Below are 17,491 nucleotides of genomic sequence, written 5' to 3' on the forward strand. Positions count from 1 at the left end.
CTCCTTTCATTTTAAGAAGGAAAAGGTTAAAAATTTTGGGGAAGGAGAACTTCATTGCCTTTTACAAAAGCTAGAGCCCTATGTCTGTCATTTAGGATCTGCTGGTTATGCAAATGCATCTCCCACTTATAATGGTTTATGAGTTCCAAGATGATACTCATCGGACAGCAATGGTTTCTGATCATTGTTCATTGGCCTTTGAGGAGTTGGTTGGTGGCCTTGCCAGTCACTTGTCATTATTTATTATTATTGCAAACCTACTAGTTAATGTTATTTGCTTACAGAGCATTTGCAAATGTGGCTGATGGCATCCATGAGCTGTTATCCTATGGATTTGCTCATGCCTTTGCATTTGCCTTTTAAATGTTTCAGAGCAAAGAGAAGTTTATAACCAAATCTTGTTTGCAGGATTGGATCATAGTTACTGCTAAGCATAGAAATATTGACATCAATTAAAACAGAAAAGAGAAGTAGGCTGTTAAGGGTATCCTGCAACAGGTGTGAGAGAGAGACGGTAATTTCAGTGAAAACCAGAAGGCCTCATGTTGCACATTGAAGATACAGAGGCTGTAGGCAAATACCTTCTGTGTTCAATAGGAAATTAATCCAAAGATAGGAGTACCATTAAAAAGAGCCTGTGGAGCCTGAAAAACTCTCCTCTGCATGGTCAGGGGCATACACATCTGACCTGACCATCATTTTGGTAGGCTATACTTTAAGTAGAGGTGGCCATAGTTTGGTTTGGTGGGCCCAAGAACTGGTGAAAATGGTCCCATTTTCCACTCAGTACACTTATTTAAAAAAATCTGAGCCTGGGAACAGAACTCCTTAAAGTTTCAAAGAATAAAGCAAGGATGCCAGCTAATTTTTCAGTTTCTCTTTAGAAAACCTTTTCAAGTATTTTTTACATTGTGTAAAAACAGTTTGGATGCTAGATACCCTGCAAAGGTTTTAAGAGTGTTACATCATTTATTACTATTTAAAACCTTATTTACTCAATTTGTTTCATTTTTCTCATGTGTAAGTGAAGAAAATATTTACTTTGTTCGAGAGTGGATTCTGAAGCTGAACTTAATTCATATGTGTAACTAGATTTGGTGTTTGGAAGGTGCCATACAATCATTACTTATTAATAGAAGGACCTGCAGAAACGATGCATTATTTATATTATGTTATCTGTGGGAGAATTGCAACTATTTTCTTGTGTTTGGACTAAAAATGTTCAAAAGTGTGGTCAGTCAACTTAATTATTTTTTGTACTATATCACCAAACACTTAATGGAAGATTATTTTTTAAATGGCATTATGGCCTTAGTCATCTTCCTTAAACCAATGTGTAAAATAATTCAAAGTTAGGACTGATGTGCCTATGATTTCAGTGTGATGGCTGGATTCTATCTGTTGACCAGGACAATATGTGGAGTAATAAAATTAGCCAGGATAGATATGAGGAAGCAAGTTGTTCCCAAGTGGAGTTTGGAATTTCCAGGTGTGGGGTTAGAAACCCTTCAGATCTTGAATTTATTAAGTTTCTCCCTGATAATTCATTCAACCACTGGGATTTCTTTCACTGCAGAACACGCTTAAGTATTGGCCCACTAAACTCCCAGGCAAACTTTTGGGGTGTCTATCGAAGCCAAGGTCACCCTTCGAGAGATTTAATGCTGCTCCATATTGTGGCAGTCCCCGTGGCCCTTTCAGAGAGCTGTGTTCCCATAGCATCTTTGCTGCAGCCACCTCAACCCCGCCTTGAGGGGTTTTCAAATGATGGAGGGGAAAAAAATTCGCACAGCATATTGTAAATTAATGCTGACAATGTCAACATTAATTTACGTGCCAGAAACGCATGAGGAGTAGAGGGTGGAAAGAGTGACAGTGCCGAACATGGTAATTCCTATGTCCTGTTCTCCTAGAGCACCTGAAGAAGGGCTGCCACAGCAGCTGTGGCTCATACCACAGGGCTAGTACTCTTTTCCTTTCCAAAATGGCTACTTTGTGGCCTCCTGCACTGGTAGGGTCATTCAGATGCTGATCACAAAGCTGGCATAGTTTAGCACAATTGACATTAGAATGCATTTAAAAAATAAGTAAGTAGGTTCAGCATTGCAACTCTTATTAGTGAACAAAGTTCCGTTGTTAGTCCCAGGCACGTCAAAGTTGAGGTTAGTGAGCAATAGTAAAGAATGCCTCTGATGTTTTTGGTTATCGCTACTAATGCTGTACAAATCTCCAAAACCAGTATAAACTGGAGAACTGAGGGAAAAGACAGGACCTGAATATTCTGAGGAATTCTGACTCTGGTACTCTTGGTCATGAGCAAGAGTCAGGCAGCTGTTTGGACTCATCTCTCCCTCCAGAAATCTCTAGTAGTGTCAGTTATACACCTTGGTTTTTACTTCCGGATTAAAAATAAGCAAATCTCTCTATGAAAATGAAGTATTTTAGCTGTATTGTGAAGTGATAAACCAGCTGAAGCCAGGAGGAGTCTGTTTTGTCTCAGCAGATGTGTACATGTGGTTTTGAAATTCTAAATTACACACACATGACCTCAGCTTGTCATACATATAATCTTTTAAATCTTATTTAGATTTTTTTCCTGTAGAAAGGATAATTGCGGCTGTGAAATAGGTATAAGATTATGTGAAACCATTCTAAATTGAGGTGATTAAGAGTGTAAGTTGACTGTTTTAAAATATTTAGGTTGCAAATTTGCTGGTTTGTGTTTTCCTAGGCAACGGTTTATTTAAAAAAAAATTTTTGAAGTTGGGATAGAGGATGGTGTGATAAAATGATGAGTCAGGTTGTCAAAAGCAAAAAAATTCTCACAGGTATACATGCTAGAATAATGCATATTTTTAAGTTTTGCAACATCTGACTCATGATTTCTATTATGTATTCTGCTAAGTTCAAAGTTTTCTTACACAAAGAGAGAGCTATATGAAACAACCGTGCTTCAAATCATTTTACTTCAATTGTAGTAACAGGTTTTGGAGTTTAAACCATTAAGAACCTCTGTGTTAACTTTTATCCAAATGACTGCAAGTCACAAAGAGAGCACTTCTCTTTCAGGGAGTACCTTTTGTGCTTTAGTGAGACCCAATCTCTCTTCTATTTTTTTTCCCCACCTTCATGTCTGTCTTTGAAGAAAGATGTGTGATTTGTGAAGTAATGAAAGTATGTATCAGTTAATGAAAACTGCTATCCTAGCTTCATAGTGCACACTGGAATCGCTTCAGGATAAAGCTTCGTATACCTGCATTATAGCGGGGGGAAAAAAAAGTAAATTTCAGAAGTCCAGTTTGCTGTGTGCACTGTAGAAGTATCATGTAGCAGTTAAATCAACCATTAGGGGTGACCTAATCTTGGTTTCCTCCCCCTTCCACACACACACACACACACTCACACACACTCTCAAGGAGTTGTGATTTTCACGCTGCTTGCATTCTTCCCACTTTCTAAAACCTGCATTAGAAATCGTCAGAATACCAACTTGCCCACCTTCCCTTCTTATTTTGTGTGCTTATTTTGGCACGGAGGGAGTCGTATATAAACCATCCTCTCTCCCCCCCTCCACTGAACTGAAGTTCGGCTGCAGCAAAGCCCCTCGGGCCCCCTATGCTGATCACATCCAACAAATTTTATGGAGGTGAGCTTTGCACCACTACAATTACTTTTTTTTTTTTTTCAGTTTCTAACACACAGGAAGACGAAACGTCTTAATTAAAAAAAAAAAAAAAAGAAAAAAAAAAGAAAAAAATGTTCGACATTATTATTATTTTCTTTCCCACCGCAAACCAGGGAATCACAGCGCGAACGGTCGAGACCCACAAATTTACACATACACCTTTTTTTTTTTTTTTTTTTTTTTTTTTTAAATTTTTTTTTTAATTTTTTTTTTTTTTTTTTTCGGTAAGAGAGGATTAGTAGCGGGTGCAGGACCGGGGGCAGCGCATCCTCCGCCCGCCGCGCAGCGCCGCGCCCGGGGCCCGCGGGGAGCGGGGGCACCGTCCCCTCTTGCCCCGCCGGGGCGCGCGTGTGTCGGTGCGTGTGCCCGCGCGTGTGCCCGCCCGCCGGGGCTGTGCGGGGGTGTGCGCGGGTGTCCCTGCCCGCCCGCGGGCGCGCCGGGAGCGCCGCCGCCGCTGCCCTTTGATCCCGGCGTTAGTGTTAGTTAGGGGCCGGCAGGAGCGCGGGGCGCAGCCCTCGGCACCGCCGCGCCAGCCCCCTCGCCCCGGCACGGCGCCCGCCCGCCCGCCGGGAAACACATCCCCGGCCGCTGAGGGATACTGCGACCGGGGACAAGCCAGGTGCACGACCGGGTTGCGGGGGGGGGGTGGGTTAGGGGGGGTGGGGGGCGGGGGGGGAGAGGAAAAGAAAGAGAGAGAAGGGGGAGAGGGAGCCCTTCGCGGTGGCTCCGGGAAAACCGGCTTCAAGCCCCCTTTCCCCCGGCGAAGAGGGGAAAACCCGCCCCGGTTAGCAGCTCCCCCGGGGGCCCCGGCTTTGTGCCCGTCCGTGCCCCCCCCTCCCGGTCTTATTTGATCTCCCGTTAAACCAAGGAGGAGAATGTGAAAAAAGGGGGAAAATGCCCAGGAGGAAGCAGGAGCAGCCCAAGCGCCTCTCTTCACGTAAGTGCCCCCTCTTTTTGCCATTTTCTCCTTCCTCCTCTCCCCGTCTCCTTCCCTTCTGCAGCCGCCTCCGTCGTTTCGTGCATTAGTTTAGGGTTACAGAGGTGAAACTGACAAAGACACAGCCTGGGTTATTCCTCTTTTAGGTCTGAGCTAAGGCAGCCATGTTGGTGATGAACAGCCTTGTGCCCTTTTAATTTTTCCTCTCTCTCCTTTCCCCCCTTCTTTCTTCGCGTCTCTCGCCCTTTCCTCCCTCTCCCTCCCCTCGCCCGTGATTGTGCATTGTGCTGAGGGTGGGGGGCGGGGGGGGGGGCGGTGTGGGTTTCTCTTTGGGGCCGGAGGGAGGGGGGGGTCTGTTTTATTGGGGTGGGGAGGGGGGCTAAACACCGGAGGGGAGGGCGGCGAGAGGGGAAGCGGCTGCTGGCGTCTTGTGCGGAACCAGCCGAGAGGTCCGTCCCCGGCTAAAGGTTGCGGCGGGGCTGGGCGGCCCGGGAGCGGGGCGCAGGCGGGCAGCGGCAGCGGAGGGGGCCGGCGGGGGCACCCGCACCGACCCCGGGGCCACCCCGGAGGGGGCCGCGGCCGCCGGCGGCGGCGTGGGAGGGGGCGGCGGGGAGGCAGACCGTGGCAGGCGAGGTCCCTGCAGAGCAGGGAGAGGAGGCGGCGGCGGGCTCCGGGCTCCTCCTGGCCGCAGTGAAATGAAGGGTCAGGCGAACCAGGCGAGACTCAGGCTCCGGCGGCGCTGCCCCAGACGAGAGCAGCAGAGCACAGGGCTAAAGTGCATCCGATCCTCCGCCCGCGGGCACCCCCTGCGCTCACACACACACAGACACACAGACACACACACACATACAGACACACCACACATCCCCTGACACGGCTCACCCTGCCCTGCTGGCTCCCTCCCCCCTCCCTGCCTCTTTCTCCCCTCTTTGCAAAACAGTTAACTTTTCTGCCGCTCGCTCTCCACCCTCTCCTCGTATTCAGCGCTCGGCAGCTATTGAAAGGGAGGCGGAGGGGAAGGGAAGAGACCTAAAAATACCCTGCCCCTGCGTGGCCCCTGGGCTGGTTTAAGGAGAGCGGGGGGTGGATGGAGGGGTCATTCGTCTATTTGTCTGTCCCCGGCACATCTGCTCGGAGCGTGCCTGCGGCCCTTCCGCGCCGTGCTCGGGGCAGGGCGAGGGCTGAGCCGCCGGTGCTGGAGCCGGGCTCGGTCACCGGGAGTTCACCGGGGCGGCTCCTGCCCCTGCCCGCGGGGCGCCGCTGCGGGCGGAGCGGGGAGCGTCCCCCGCCCCGCTCTGCGGGCGGAGGGGCCGGGGCAGCGCTCCCAGCGCCCTTCCAGCGCCGGGATGGGGGTGTCGGCGAGGGGGGGCGGCGGGCTGGGGGCGAGGGGGGGGGCGGCACTTGCAGCCCCGCAGTTATTTGTCACTTCTTTTCCTTTCCTCCCGAGTCGAGTCAAAAGGGCTTGAGTTGTGGTGGGCTTTGCTTGTGGGGGGGTTGATGTTTGGATTTTTGGGCGGGGAGGCTATTCCCCCGTCTCCCCCCTCCCCATCCCTTCCTATTGCCGTTTGCCCCCGCGTAGCCCTTTGGCGGAGGAGCCGAGCCGGTAACGCCGATTCCCCGCGCAGAGCGCGGCTGGCACGGCTCGGATGGGCTCGGCTCGGCTCGGGGGGGGGGCAGCGGGAGCTCGGCGCCCGCCTCTGCAGCGCCCCGGCCCCGGCGCGGCGGGCGGGGGCAGGGGCCAAGCCCGGGCGCGCAGGGCCGTGCGCGGCCGTGGAGGGGCGGTGATGGGGCGGGAGGAGTGGGGGGGGGGGGGAACCGGCTCGGCAGGAGCCCCGCGGGGGCTCTCGGGGCGGGCGGAGGCGGCGGGGCCGCGCCGGGCTGGCGGCTGACCTTGCCCTCGCCCCCGCCCCGGCGCTGCCCTCCGCCCGCCCCTGGGGCTGACATCAAACCTGGGCTCCATCTTGGCTCGCCCGGGCGCGCCGCGGCCGAGGCGGCGGCGGAGGGGGCTCCGCTCGGCCCCGGGGGCTCCGCTCGGCCCCGCGGCCCCGGCCCCGCGCTGCCCCCGCCGACGGGTTGCGGCTGCGGCCGCCCGTGGCCCCGACCTCCTGACCGCCGCGCCGGGGAAGCCACGGCTTTTTTGGGGCCGACGAACAATTGCTTCATTGTGCGAATAGAGTTCGGCGTGTGTTGCCTATTTTTTTTTTTTTTTTAAATTACACGGCCTAATCTGCACTTCTTTCGGATTAATTTTTTTTAGTTCAGTTCACTGGAGGAGTTTGGGTGTTTGTTTTTTTTTTCTTCCTGGTGTGTGATACGCAAACACGCCGTATGTCCCACGTGAACGCTACTTTTCGGTGGGATTTATTTATTTTAATTTCTTTTGCAACTGAATCAAAAAGCTGTTATTTGACAATAATAACTCTTCAGGTCACTCAGAATAATAGTGTTCTAGATTCAGCAAATGCCTTGGAATTCAGTGTACAGATGCTATAAATAGTGATTAGGGGTCTTACTTTGGGTGTTAGGGGATTTTTTTTTTGTGGGTTTTGTGGGTTTTTTTGTCGTTATTTTAGCAACATGTTGCTTTAATGGATGCTCAGTGTAGAAACATTCTTATTCCACAGTTCTCGCTGGTTTTAGCAATACATTTCTTAGCGGAACAGAGTGCGTATTTCACCTTGAAGTATTAACAGTGGCAGAACTGTAAAGTGCACCACGGGCATCCCAAAAGAAGCTGGCTAGTGCTGTGCTCAGCCTTGACTCTGCCCCATTGAGGGCATTGCTCTTGTGATTCACTCCTGAGTTACGTGTCAGGTTGCTGCTGGTTCGTGAATGGTCTCCAGTACACCTAAGCGATGTAGCACCTTACTCTACCTCCCTGTGATATTTTGGATTCTGTTGCAGTTGTTTGGGAAAATAAATAGTCAGATGTTGATACACAGTTACAGTGTAACTGAACAAATGTAACTTTGTCTGGCAAGTCCTTGTCAACTCTAGTACAGCTTGAGTAGGAAGCTGTGTTCTTAGGATTTCTAGGCCTTAATTAGTTTCTTATAAATTGTTATGTACCCTGAAATGCACCTGAGGAACACTGTCGGGCTGCTTGCAGTGATAGTATGGAGCTGCTGGTGGCCTAGACCCTGATTTTATACTTCTGTCTGTTGACTTCACTGGACAGCCCTCATGTAAATTTAGAGGTAATTCCACATGAGAAGACTGCATTGCCAAAACACACACCACGGTGAAGAAGTCCTCTGTGCAAGAGTTTGCTAGAGATGTATGAGGCTGCTCCGAGAGTTTAGTTCATTTTCAAGGGAGTTGCTGGATACTGATGCTTCAGTGTTTGAAGGAAGGGAAGGATTGATATAATTAGATGCAATAATAGTGTGTTTTGGTGGCATCTGCTTTAAAGGGCAGAGTTAAGGTTGAGCTTTCAGTCATTGCAGTTGTTTACAACATAATTTAGTTTGGAAGGGTCCTTTAGAGGTCATCTGGGTCTGGCCTAGCCCCCTGCTCAAAGCAGGGTGAACCTCAGGGTTCAGTCAGATGGATGGGCCCTTTGAGACTCCAGTATTTACATGTATTGTAAGTGGAGTTTTCATGTGTAAAGAAGTCAGGTTTTGGGAACTGTTTAGCCACATATGGCAGCAGAATGTCCTCACTAGCACTCTGTGAAATACAAAGGAAAGTGCATCCTTCTTAATTTAAGATACAAAGGAATGAGGAAAGGACTTTAGGAGTTCCTGGATAGGCAATGGCTCGTTCATATCCGAACTAAATACTGCAGCAGTGTAGACTCAGTTTACAATGACAGAGTTAGGTCTATAACTTACAAATTTGCCCAGTACACATTTGTCCTATGATTATTTTTGGGCATGACTACCTTGGACAAGTTAATTCATTTGCACTGCAATGTTTAAAGGAATTTTGCTCATTCCTGTGTATACGTGTGTTGGAGGTTTTTTCCCTCCCATTCAGCCACTTCAGCACTTAAATACTTGTTTCTCATTTATTCAGTTAGCATAAGAATCTTTAAAAATACATGTGTAAATACAACTTTACCCTGATTTTATTCTCCTTGTTGCTTCACTTTCCATTCTACCTCAGACTATTATTTTCTTTACTGAAAATTCCTGAAAGTCTGTTACCTTTGAACTGCTCTATGTGACTTGAAAGAGCTCAACCTGAAAAGTAGAAGTTTTGGGAAGTCTTGAGGCACTCGAGTAAATGTTTAAGATCTAGATCGCTACATTGCCTTAAGTGTAGCGATCGATACTCCTTGGGGTTTGATTCTGTCTGGGAGGCTTGTCAGCAATGCAATTTGTGAATGAATGCCACAATTCTATTTATTCAAAGCTTGCATTTGTTACAGAGTAGCAGATGCTACACTGAGAAGTTTGAACTCCTGCTAGTTTCTGAGGAATGCTTTTAATGTAGGACAAACTGCAGTGGAATTTTCTGTTAGATTTATTTTGTTAAAGAAGGAGATGTGAAATTGATACAACATTAGTTTCAATATCAAAAGCTAGATAAGTGATAATAAGGGGCTAACTCTCTTGCTTTCGTGGTCAGGTACAGTGTTAGATGTTCCAGATACCCTGTTGAAGTGTAAGCTCTTTCTATACAGTAAAAAACCACTTGAACTCTGTGAAGCTTTTTATTATATTGGTTTTTTATTGCTCGATTATATCATCAGAGGACAAAGAAAATACTGTCAAACAAGTAAATTAATAGTGATTTAGAGCTTCCTTCTTTTTTATTTCTGTAGCTTGTTTCATTTGATACTTTCTGATAGCAAGAGAGGAAGTGTGTTGGATAGGTTTTTCAAAAGACTTCCCAATGTCAGGAAAGCCTTTACTGTCATTTAGCATTAAAGAGTTGCCTCCGAGACAACATACTTTTGCCAGGAACAGGAATCTTTCTCTTTTAAATGATTTTATTACTTTACTAGCACACATTGCATGTGTAAGGGGAAGTCTTTATTTGTTCTTCTAACATATTTTGCTTAGTCTTCTAACATATTTACTATTTTTAACCTCTTAACCACTGCAGGAATCATGATCTAGCACATAGTTGACAAGAGGATCCATGTAGGGAGAATTATTGTTATTAATAGTATGATTAGGTTAATAACACCTCTCAAATAAACAGCAGCCTTTTGGTGGATTGAGTAACGCCCCCGTTATTCCATCTGAGGATACTGTTCTTATTTTGTCCCTGTTGTGCTAGTGAAGTTGTCCCAGACTTCTCAGAAATACTTTCTCCCTTTATGGGGATCCTGTCTGACATGTAAAGTCTCTGTCTCCTTAAATTTGCTTGCTAATTTTCTTTTTTGTTATGCAAACTAAGTCAGTCTTATAAGAATCGTTCAGTCATAAATGTCCACAGCAAATCAATGGTAGACTATGTCTTAGTGTTGTCTGATAGTACAAAATATAAATAAATCACACTGGAGTATAGGTTGGACCACCAAAAAGTCAGTGTTGTGCTTATTAAACTAGTTTAGTCTTTAGGTTCTTATGAATTAGATTTTAGAGAGGGTAGGGGTGCCAAAGATTTAAAACAAAACTGCACACTTTTTAGTTGACCAAACAGGAAAACCTGGAGGTAGAGCAGTGGAATGGGAAATGTAGGAACATGCAGACAGAAAGAATTTTTACTTTTGAAATGGATGAAGAAGAGTATGACTTAATCTTTGTAACAGAGGAATTGTTGCCTTTTTCATATGTAAGAAGGCAGGAGTAGGAGGAATTAAGTTTAGAAAAAAAAGAAGGAAGAAGAGGAGCCAGGAGGAGCTGGCTGTTCAAAGTGAAGTATTAGTAATTTCCTATAATTTAATCAGACCAGATCCCAGAGCAAGATAATGAGAGCATGACCTACAAAAGAGGACTTTTTGGAAGTTAAAAGGTTTTCTAACATGAAGCATCACAAGGCATGTGATTTGTCATGAAGCACTGTATAGAGGACTCTTTTTTTTCTTTCACATTGCAAAGAAATCATGATACAGACATGAGTTCAGATGGTTAGGAAATGCTAATATGGGTTGTGCCTGGAATCCTTTTACTGTTTCAGCTGTTGAAGTGCTCCAGAGTGATGCTTGAAGAGTGTATCTTCTCAATAATATTTTGTCTTCACTTCTAGTACACCATTTTTTGTTGCCTAGTTTGCCATTCATGGTACATGATTTGTATCATTTGGGTTTATGCATACAAAACCCTTCAGGATGTATGAAGGCTAAAGTATCATGTGCCTTACAAAAATAATAATATGCAAGATATCTGGACTACAAAGTAACCAGCAGCATGTAATAGAATCCGGTTTTCTTGGGGGTGGGGGAGTTCTCTTCCTTTCTCTATCTTTCTGCTCCTCAAAGAAAAGTTTTATTTTTGTTCTACTTTAAGTGTTCTCTCTCAAGAACAATAAATGCTATGGGATGATATGGCCATGAAGGATAATAAATTACATTGGACTGAAGGAAAAAAAAAACAACCAACCTCTAAAAGGTGGATAATATCCCTTTCTCCAAGGATTTTCTTTTTAAAATGTTGATCCATACTTCTTTTGAAAGAATGCATGCTGCAGGGTGCAGGCAGCATTGATGGGTGCAACTATACACTGCATTGTGGCTACTTTAATGGAGGATTCAGCAGCTTGTAACCCATAAGCTCACATGAAAGCTTGTCTTTTAGTTTTCCCTCTTCTCCAGACTAACTTAGGGTCACAATTATGGGAGTGTTATGCTCCCAAAAACAATTTCTCTTTTCCTCACATATCTTCAGTAGCATTTACAGCCTGGTGTCCTCCTTAGTCTAGATGACAAATATTCTCAACCTGAACTTGTCAGCTTAGTAGTTAGCTCTGTTCCTTAAAATTTTTTCTGTTTTTCAAGGGGTTTTCTTGTTTGTGGTGTAATTATACTGAGCAGTAGAATTCCAAGTTAAGCCTAACAGTAAGGCAAGCCTATTCCATTTTGCAGGTTAAGAATTCACACCGAGTCCAAGTTTGGGTAATTTGGAATGACAAAAGAGTCATGTCTTTTGAGAAACATGCAGTACAGGTAGAAAAACTGGGCTGCATAAATAGTCCTTTTCCTTGTTCTTTTCAGTACTTTGGCAACAGGATTGGAAGTTGAGGGGAAAGAGCGAGTAGTGCTGGTAGCACAGTAGATAGTTTTTATGCAAGACTGATGATTTAGTTGCTGTTTAGAATAAATTCCATTAAAAATTAAAGGGTTACCAAGTGGTAGAGGTCTTGTCATGAGTAGTATAATCAGCAGAAAATGAAATTAGGTTCCAAACATTTGCACTGTTTTGTTTCTTTTATTAGGGATGCTCTCACTAGGGTAGAAATAAAATTTTTGAAGCAACTCAAAGCCAAGCTGCTGTCATCATCCCTTTGAATTCTGCATGGTCCTACCTCTAGGGATTCCCTTTCTCAGGAAGGGCTCATAGCTCTTCTGGCCCTCGTCTGGGGTTTACTGCCTGGATGTGGTTTTTCTCTATGGTGGGGCTTTCTGTGCAGGTACAAAGAATTCTTCCCTGCATGGTCCCAAGTTTTATCTGAAAGTTTCTCTAAGGGAGAAGATTTGGCACAAGCTTGCTTTAAAATTACAACTTCATGTTCTGAATGAATGTTTTGGACGTATCATGAATCTTGGTGCCTGTTAGATTTTGTAAGATGCTGTATCAGGGCAAGTAACTTTTAGAAAAATGCATTAAAACAACTGATGGTTTTAATAAGTGTGTATTTAGCTTAATGAGTAATCCCCATGTGTGTCTTCAGTGGACATTCTTTGCAAGCTTCTAGACTTCACTTGACTTGTGTAGTCATACAAATCATTACTCATCTCAAAAATTAAAATACGAACACACAACACCAGCTGATCGTTACCTAGAGTGAAAAGTAAGGAACAGAGAGAGTGGCAGGCAAGTGTACTTAGATAGCAGGTGGTGGTGTAGCTGTGTTTGCTTGCTTTCCTGAAGCACAGCCAGAGTCTCTCCCTTTGTAAACCACTGTGCCAAGTCTAGACCTGGTAACTAACAACTGAGGACCCATTCCTTTTTGTGTTTGGAGCAGAACTTCCTCTTATCTACCCCTGTATTTCTAGCACTTTGAGCCCGTGAAGAGCCCTTCTCAGGCACCAGTGTAAGCATAACAGCCTAGAGCTGCTCTAATTTCTGCTGCCCCCAGGCTCTCACCCTGCTCCTTGTTCTGGGAAGGAAAGGCTGACATAATCCTTTTGTCAATTCTGCGTTGCCAAAGGGAGTTCTTTGCACAGTGAATAACTCTGCAGGGGGCTCTTCTGCCCACCTTGAGGTACTTGAACATTGCCCATAACGCCTAAATAGACTTCATCATAATTGTTTATATTGTCTTCCTGCACAGTGCTGTGCCACATTGAGATAACAAAGCAAGCTCTAAATAAGCTACCTTGTGTATGGGAGGCCGTTATCACAGCAGTCTACCCAGGTTAATTCAGCTCTACTACTTGTGGGTATACTCAAGCTGGCTCAGGTATCACTACACAGCACTGTGTTATTTAGTAGAGACACGCTCTCATGAGAATCAGAGTTGTTGTCTTTGAAGGCATTTATTGGTCTGCACAAAAAAAGTGTTGGTAAAGCTCACAAGAGTTTCCAGCCGAGAAATGCACTTTGGGAAAATAAAATCAAATCCCACTGCCATTGTCACACTTGTTTGTTTGTTCAACAGAAAGAGCCAGGAATGGAATGGACATGAACGTGAAACTTCCACTTCGCTTCTAGCTATTCCTTTACATCTGAATTTTAGGTGGATTTTTAGGCAGAATGTCAAAACAGGTTGCTACCATTTATGCTGTCTGTGCCCTAAGTAGCCACAGCATTAGTTTCTTGTACCAGGAGCTTGGCACAGAATCCTAGATTTCTTTAAAATAAGATTTGAGGAATGCCTACTTCTTATTCAGTGCTTGCATGTTAATTATGTGACCTCTGACTTCTTGATGTTGAAAGCTGAGGCAGTGCCTAAAACTGTGTGCCTGGAATTGAGGAGTGCCTGTTCCACATGGTCTGCTTCTGTGTGTTCGCCTACCACTAGGAGTAGCATCCTAATCCTCTCCTATTTGACTTTGCTTGTTAACCCCAAGCAATCCTCTCCGGGACACAGAAAGCAGCTGTCTGTGGTAGCAAACACAGCACGACAAAACAAACACTTCTTGAAGCTTCCCTTAGATTCGTTACCATAATATCATGCATGTGGGAGGAATTAGAAACACAGAGAATATAATTTGCCATGTTTTAATCTGACTTCGGGAGAGAGGGAAAAAATTAAATTATAGGGAAGTAGATTCCCATGACACATACAGGAAAGAATAATTTCAGTATCTGGAACCTAAACCTTTTGTTTCTGAACCAGTTGGAAAACTAATGAGCATCAGCACTTCAGGCAGAATATAATGGTAAATGAGGAGCACGTTATTTACCAAAAGTAGAGCAAGAGAAGCTGCTTATAGCAAAAGTAAACAGAAACTAGTCAAAACTATAAGAGATCTTAGTTAAAGCAGGTACACTGGTCTGTTATTACCTGCTTTGGTAGAACATTGCCATACGTACAGTTTGTGAGTTCCTCCCTTTGCTTTGTGACCCCTTGATAGGAGTTGTAAACACAATAGGGATAATTACAGGCACTGCTGATCTGAAGTTTCCCATGTTTTGGTTTTTTTGCCAGCTACATATTAAGTTGACAGGGATTTCTAGTTGACTTTGTTTCTTTTAATTTATTGATCCCTGAAACAACTTTAATAAATGTGTTCTAAAGCAACAATTCCATATATTTTAAAAGTCCTTTCCTAAGAGTCAGTGTTTTGAGTGCTTACTGTGGGTTTTTCTCTTTCTGTATGTTAATAAAAGGTAAAGAAAGTTCACAGCATTTGCTTTCACACTACCTTTCTGAGTTCAATATTTAGAATGATTTAAGATGACCTCACTGAGTTCCACTTAACATTATTTTTAAAATTGAACTTAATGTTTATTATCAGGAAAGGGCGATCTTTGCAGCTTTCCTTTGATCTCCCTTGTGCTGTTGGGGTAATGCAAATGTTACAGAAGTTGCCTTGGCCTTCCCAGACCAGGATTCTTATTGCATGGGAGTGGGGGATGTTTCTAAGAGAGAAATAATACTGGTTTTTCATACATCTTCATAGCATAACAACTTATGAATCAGAGATGGAAAGAGTTAGAGATGAAGCCATGGCTGGAGTGCATTCAGATCTAGTTATTGCTGGTTAACAGCCATTTCCAGCTGCTGTTGATAAACCAGCCTCCAGGCTGAGTCTAGGTTAGAAAACACAGGGGAGAATCAGAGCTCATGTTGTGTTCCTCCTTTGCCAAATACTCACCACACAGGAGACAACGTGACCCTACACATAAACTGAAGTGTTTGGGTTATTGAATATGTAGCAGTAGTGATTCTTCCCAATCGAGCAGAATGAAATGCTTTTGCTGGAATGCCACTGGGACTGTTGGGAAGGTGAGATGTCTTATTCATGCTCAGAGAAGGAAATAATGAGCTAACCAAAAAAGTCAGAGTATGCATAGGTCAGAGTGTACAATACCACATCATCTCATCAAGGTAGGCAAATACAACTGGTTCTTTGACAGTTTTTCAAGATCTAATATGTCCTTTATATGGAGAGCAGACAGCCAGACTCCTGTAGGAATAAAGAAACAGAGATAAAGATGCTGTGTTCTTCTTCCTTCCTTAGAAGCTACCTGGTTTCACTTTGTGCTGGGGAGGTGAAAACCGCCCTTTGGCCAGCAAGAATTTTTCTCATGCTATTTTACTGGTGCTGTGAGCTGTATCTGTGTTCAAACAGTTTTTGGGTCCAAGAGCTCTAGACTGCAATGACAGAGCTGTTGGGGTTATATGATGATTGTGGGGATGTCTGGAGTATTGGCAGCATAGTTTACAGACGAGAGATCTCTGGCATTTTGAGTGCTTGTTTGGGTGGTTGGGTTTTGATTTTTTTTTCCTTGTGGCTCAACAGGAAGTTTTCTTTAGAGAATCTTCACACCTATAATCAGAGCTTCACACTCAGCCTTTTTCAGCTTTAATCCTTGTGTAGGACTACTACACTGATGAGGACTAGTTTTCTTCTCTGTCTGTTTCTTCAAAACCACTTGTGGTGTAATCACTGCTTTTATCACTGATAATTTTTCTCTTTTTCACCTTTTGCCAGTCAATATTTATGATAAGTTTTCTGTACCAGCTGAAGAAGATTGGTCAGGAAAGGTAGGAAAGTGGAGAAATAGCCATTTTTCATTTTGTTAATATCAGTGCTTTATCAGTGTCACTCCCTGAAGAATACTGGTGGTTTCAGAAGTTAATAGAATGAGAAGTTATTTGGAACTGGTTCAAGAGAAGACACGGCATGCCTTTAAGCACTGGAGAGAAGCGGAAAAGTGAAGGTTGCCATTTGTATTATCCTCAACATTGATGGCCTGGCTCAGGAAATTAGAGACAGTAGTCATGGAGAAAGCAGCTCAAAAATACCATGTTCTTCTGTAGGACTTCTGATTGCTCTTTCAACTGAATGTCTCCTGAAGTTCTCTTTTCTACGGTAGTAGTTAGACATCAGAAAGAGACAAGGAAATGTTGTTTCCTCCACCTTTGTTGGTTATGTATATTGCATAGGAGTATGAGCCAGGGATTCAACCTGCTGTCCCAGGCACGTGTGACCCAACAGAAAAATAGTTTCAGCCTGAAACAGAGCCCGTATTCTAATTAGGTCCTGTAGGAAAGATACACTTAGCAGTTTCTCAGGGAAACTGAGGTAATAGTTATTGAGGTTGTTTGAGCATCTGTAGAGCAGTTTTCCCTTGGGGTGAAGCTACAGGGAGAGCAGAAGTAAGTAGGGATAAAGTTGGAAAGCATGCTCCTTGAAATGACTGGATGTGTTCTGGTGCTGCTGTATGTTTTTGCAGTGCTGCTGAAAACTTCTAATAGAGCTTTTCCCAAGTATTGGAGCTATGCTAGGCTTACATTAGTCTACCTCTGTACAAACCCTGGTGGGAGTGTACCACCTCTCAATTCCAAACTTTGACTGTGCCTTTGAAGAGATACAGGAAACCAGATCTATTGCATGGCCCATTATGTTTAATAACTTCTGTGTGTAGAGGAAGAAGGATGATATATAATTGTACTTCTAGTTTCAGTGTCTGTATTAGATATTTTTTTCTTCTTGTGTTCTGGAAATCTGTTACTCTTACCGGTGAGAGAGGAAGCATGGAAAGTAAAATTTTACCTGAGCTCACATGCATCTACCTTGCTGTAGATTTAATATTCCATTTTTAGCCCAGATCAGCTCACTGGCAAGGATGATGGCCTGTGGTTTTTCCGCACTCTCCTGCCGCCTGTGAGCATTGGACTGTTCTTTAGATTCCCACCAGGGACACTGAAGGAGCTCTGCCTTGAAGATAAAGTCAGTAACTGCAGGTCTTTAATAGTATTTGTTTGTCTTACCTTCCTCTGGTATATTAATGATTTCTTCCTACTTTATAATGTGTAGGGAGCACGTGGCTTGGGGAGGAAGGTGGTTTGGACCTCATAGGAGATGCTGAGAGGAGACTGGGAACCTCATGCCCTGTGTACATGCCCAGCCATGCAAGGAGTAGCGATGGAGAGACAGCAGGTGCTCTTACTGTGGTGTTCAGGTGGGCTGAGGGAGCACCGAGGGTCGTACACAGAGCAAGAGTAAATGTGGAGACAGCAGCCTCAAATAGTGACAGCAAGGGAGCTTTATTTTCTGGAGCTATCACTTCGCTGTTTAGAAACCTTTTTTAAATAAGCCTGTTGTAATCTTGTTTATAGTAATTAAGGATTTGTTAGTAATT

General features: G+C 44.5%; 1 protein-coding gene across 2 annotated transcripts in view; it reads left to right on the top strand.

The window, feature by feature from the left end:
* Positions 1-4,363: 4,363 nt before the first annotated feature.
* The window catches only part of ZNF827 (zinc finger protein 827), a 106,119-nt gene continuing 92,991 nt past the window's right edge, over positions 4,364-17,491 (top strand). The window contains exon 1 of one of the 2 annotated variants that reach the window (XM_032685749.1): positions 4,364-4,622. In XM_032685749.1, coding sequence (XP_032541640.1) covers positions 4,580-4,622 — 43 coding nt within the window. In that variant the 5' untranslated portion in view covers positions 4,364-4,579. The remainder of the gene's footprint in view (positions 4,623-17,491) is intronic. The other variant, XM_032685748.1, reaches the window with a different exon arrangement.

The sequence above is a fragment of the Chiroxiphia lanceolata genome, chromosome 4 (assembly GCF_009829145.1).
Source record: "Chiroxiphia lanceolata isolate bChiLan1 chromosome 4, bChiLan1.pri, whole genome shotgun sequence".
Taxonomy (NCBI): Eukaryota; Metazoa; Chordata; class Aves; order Passeriformes; family Pipridae; genus Chiroxiphia; species Chiroxiphia lanceolata.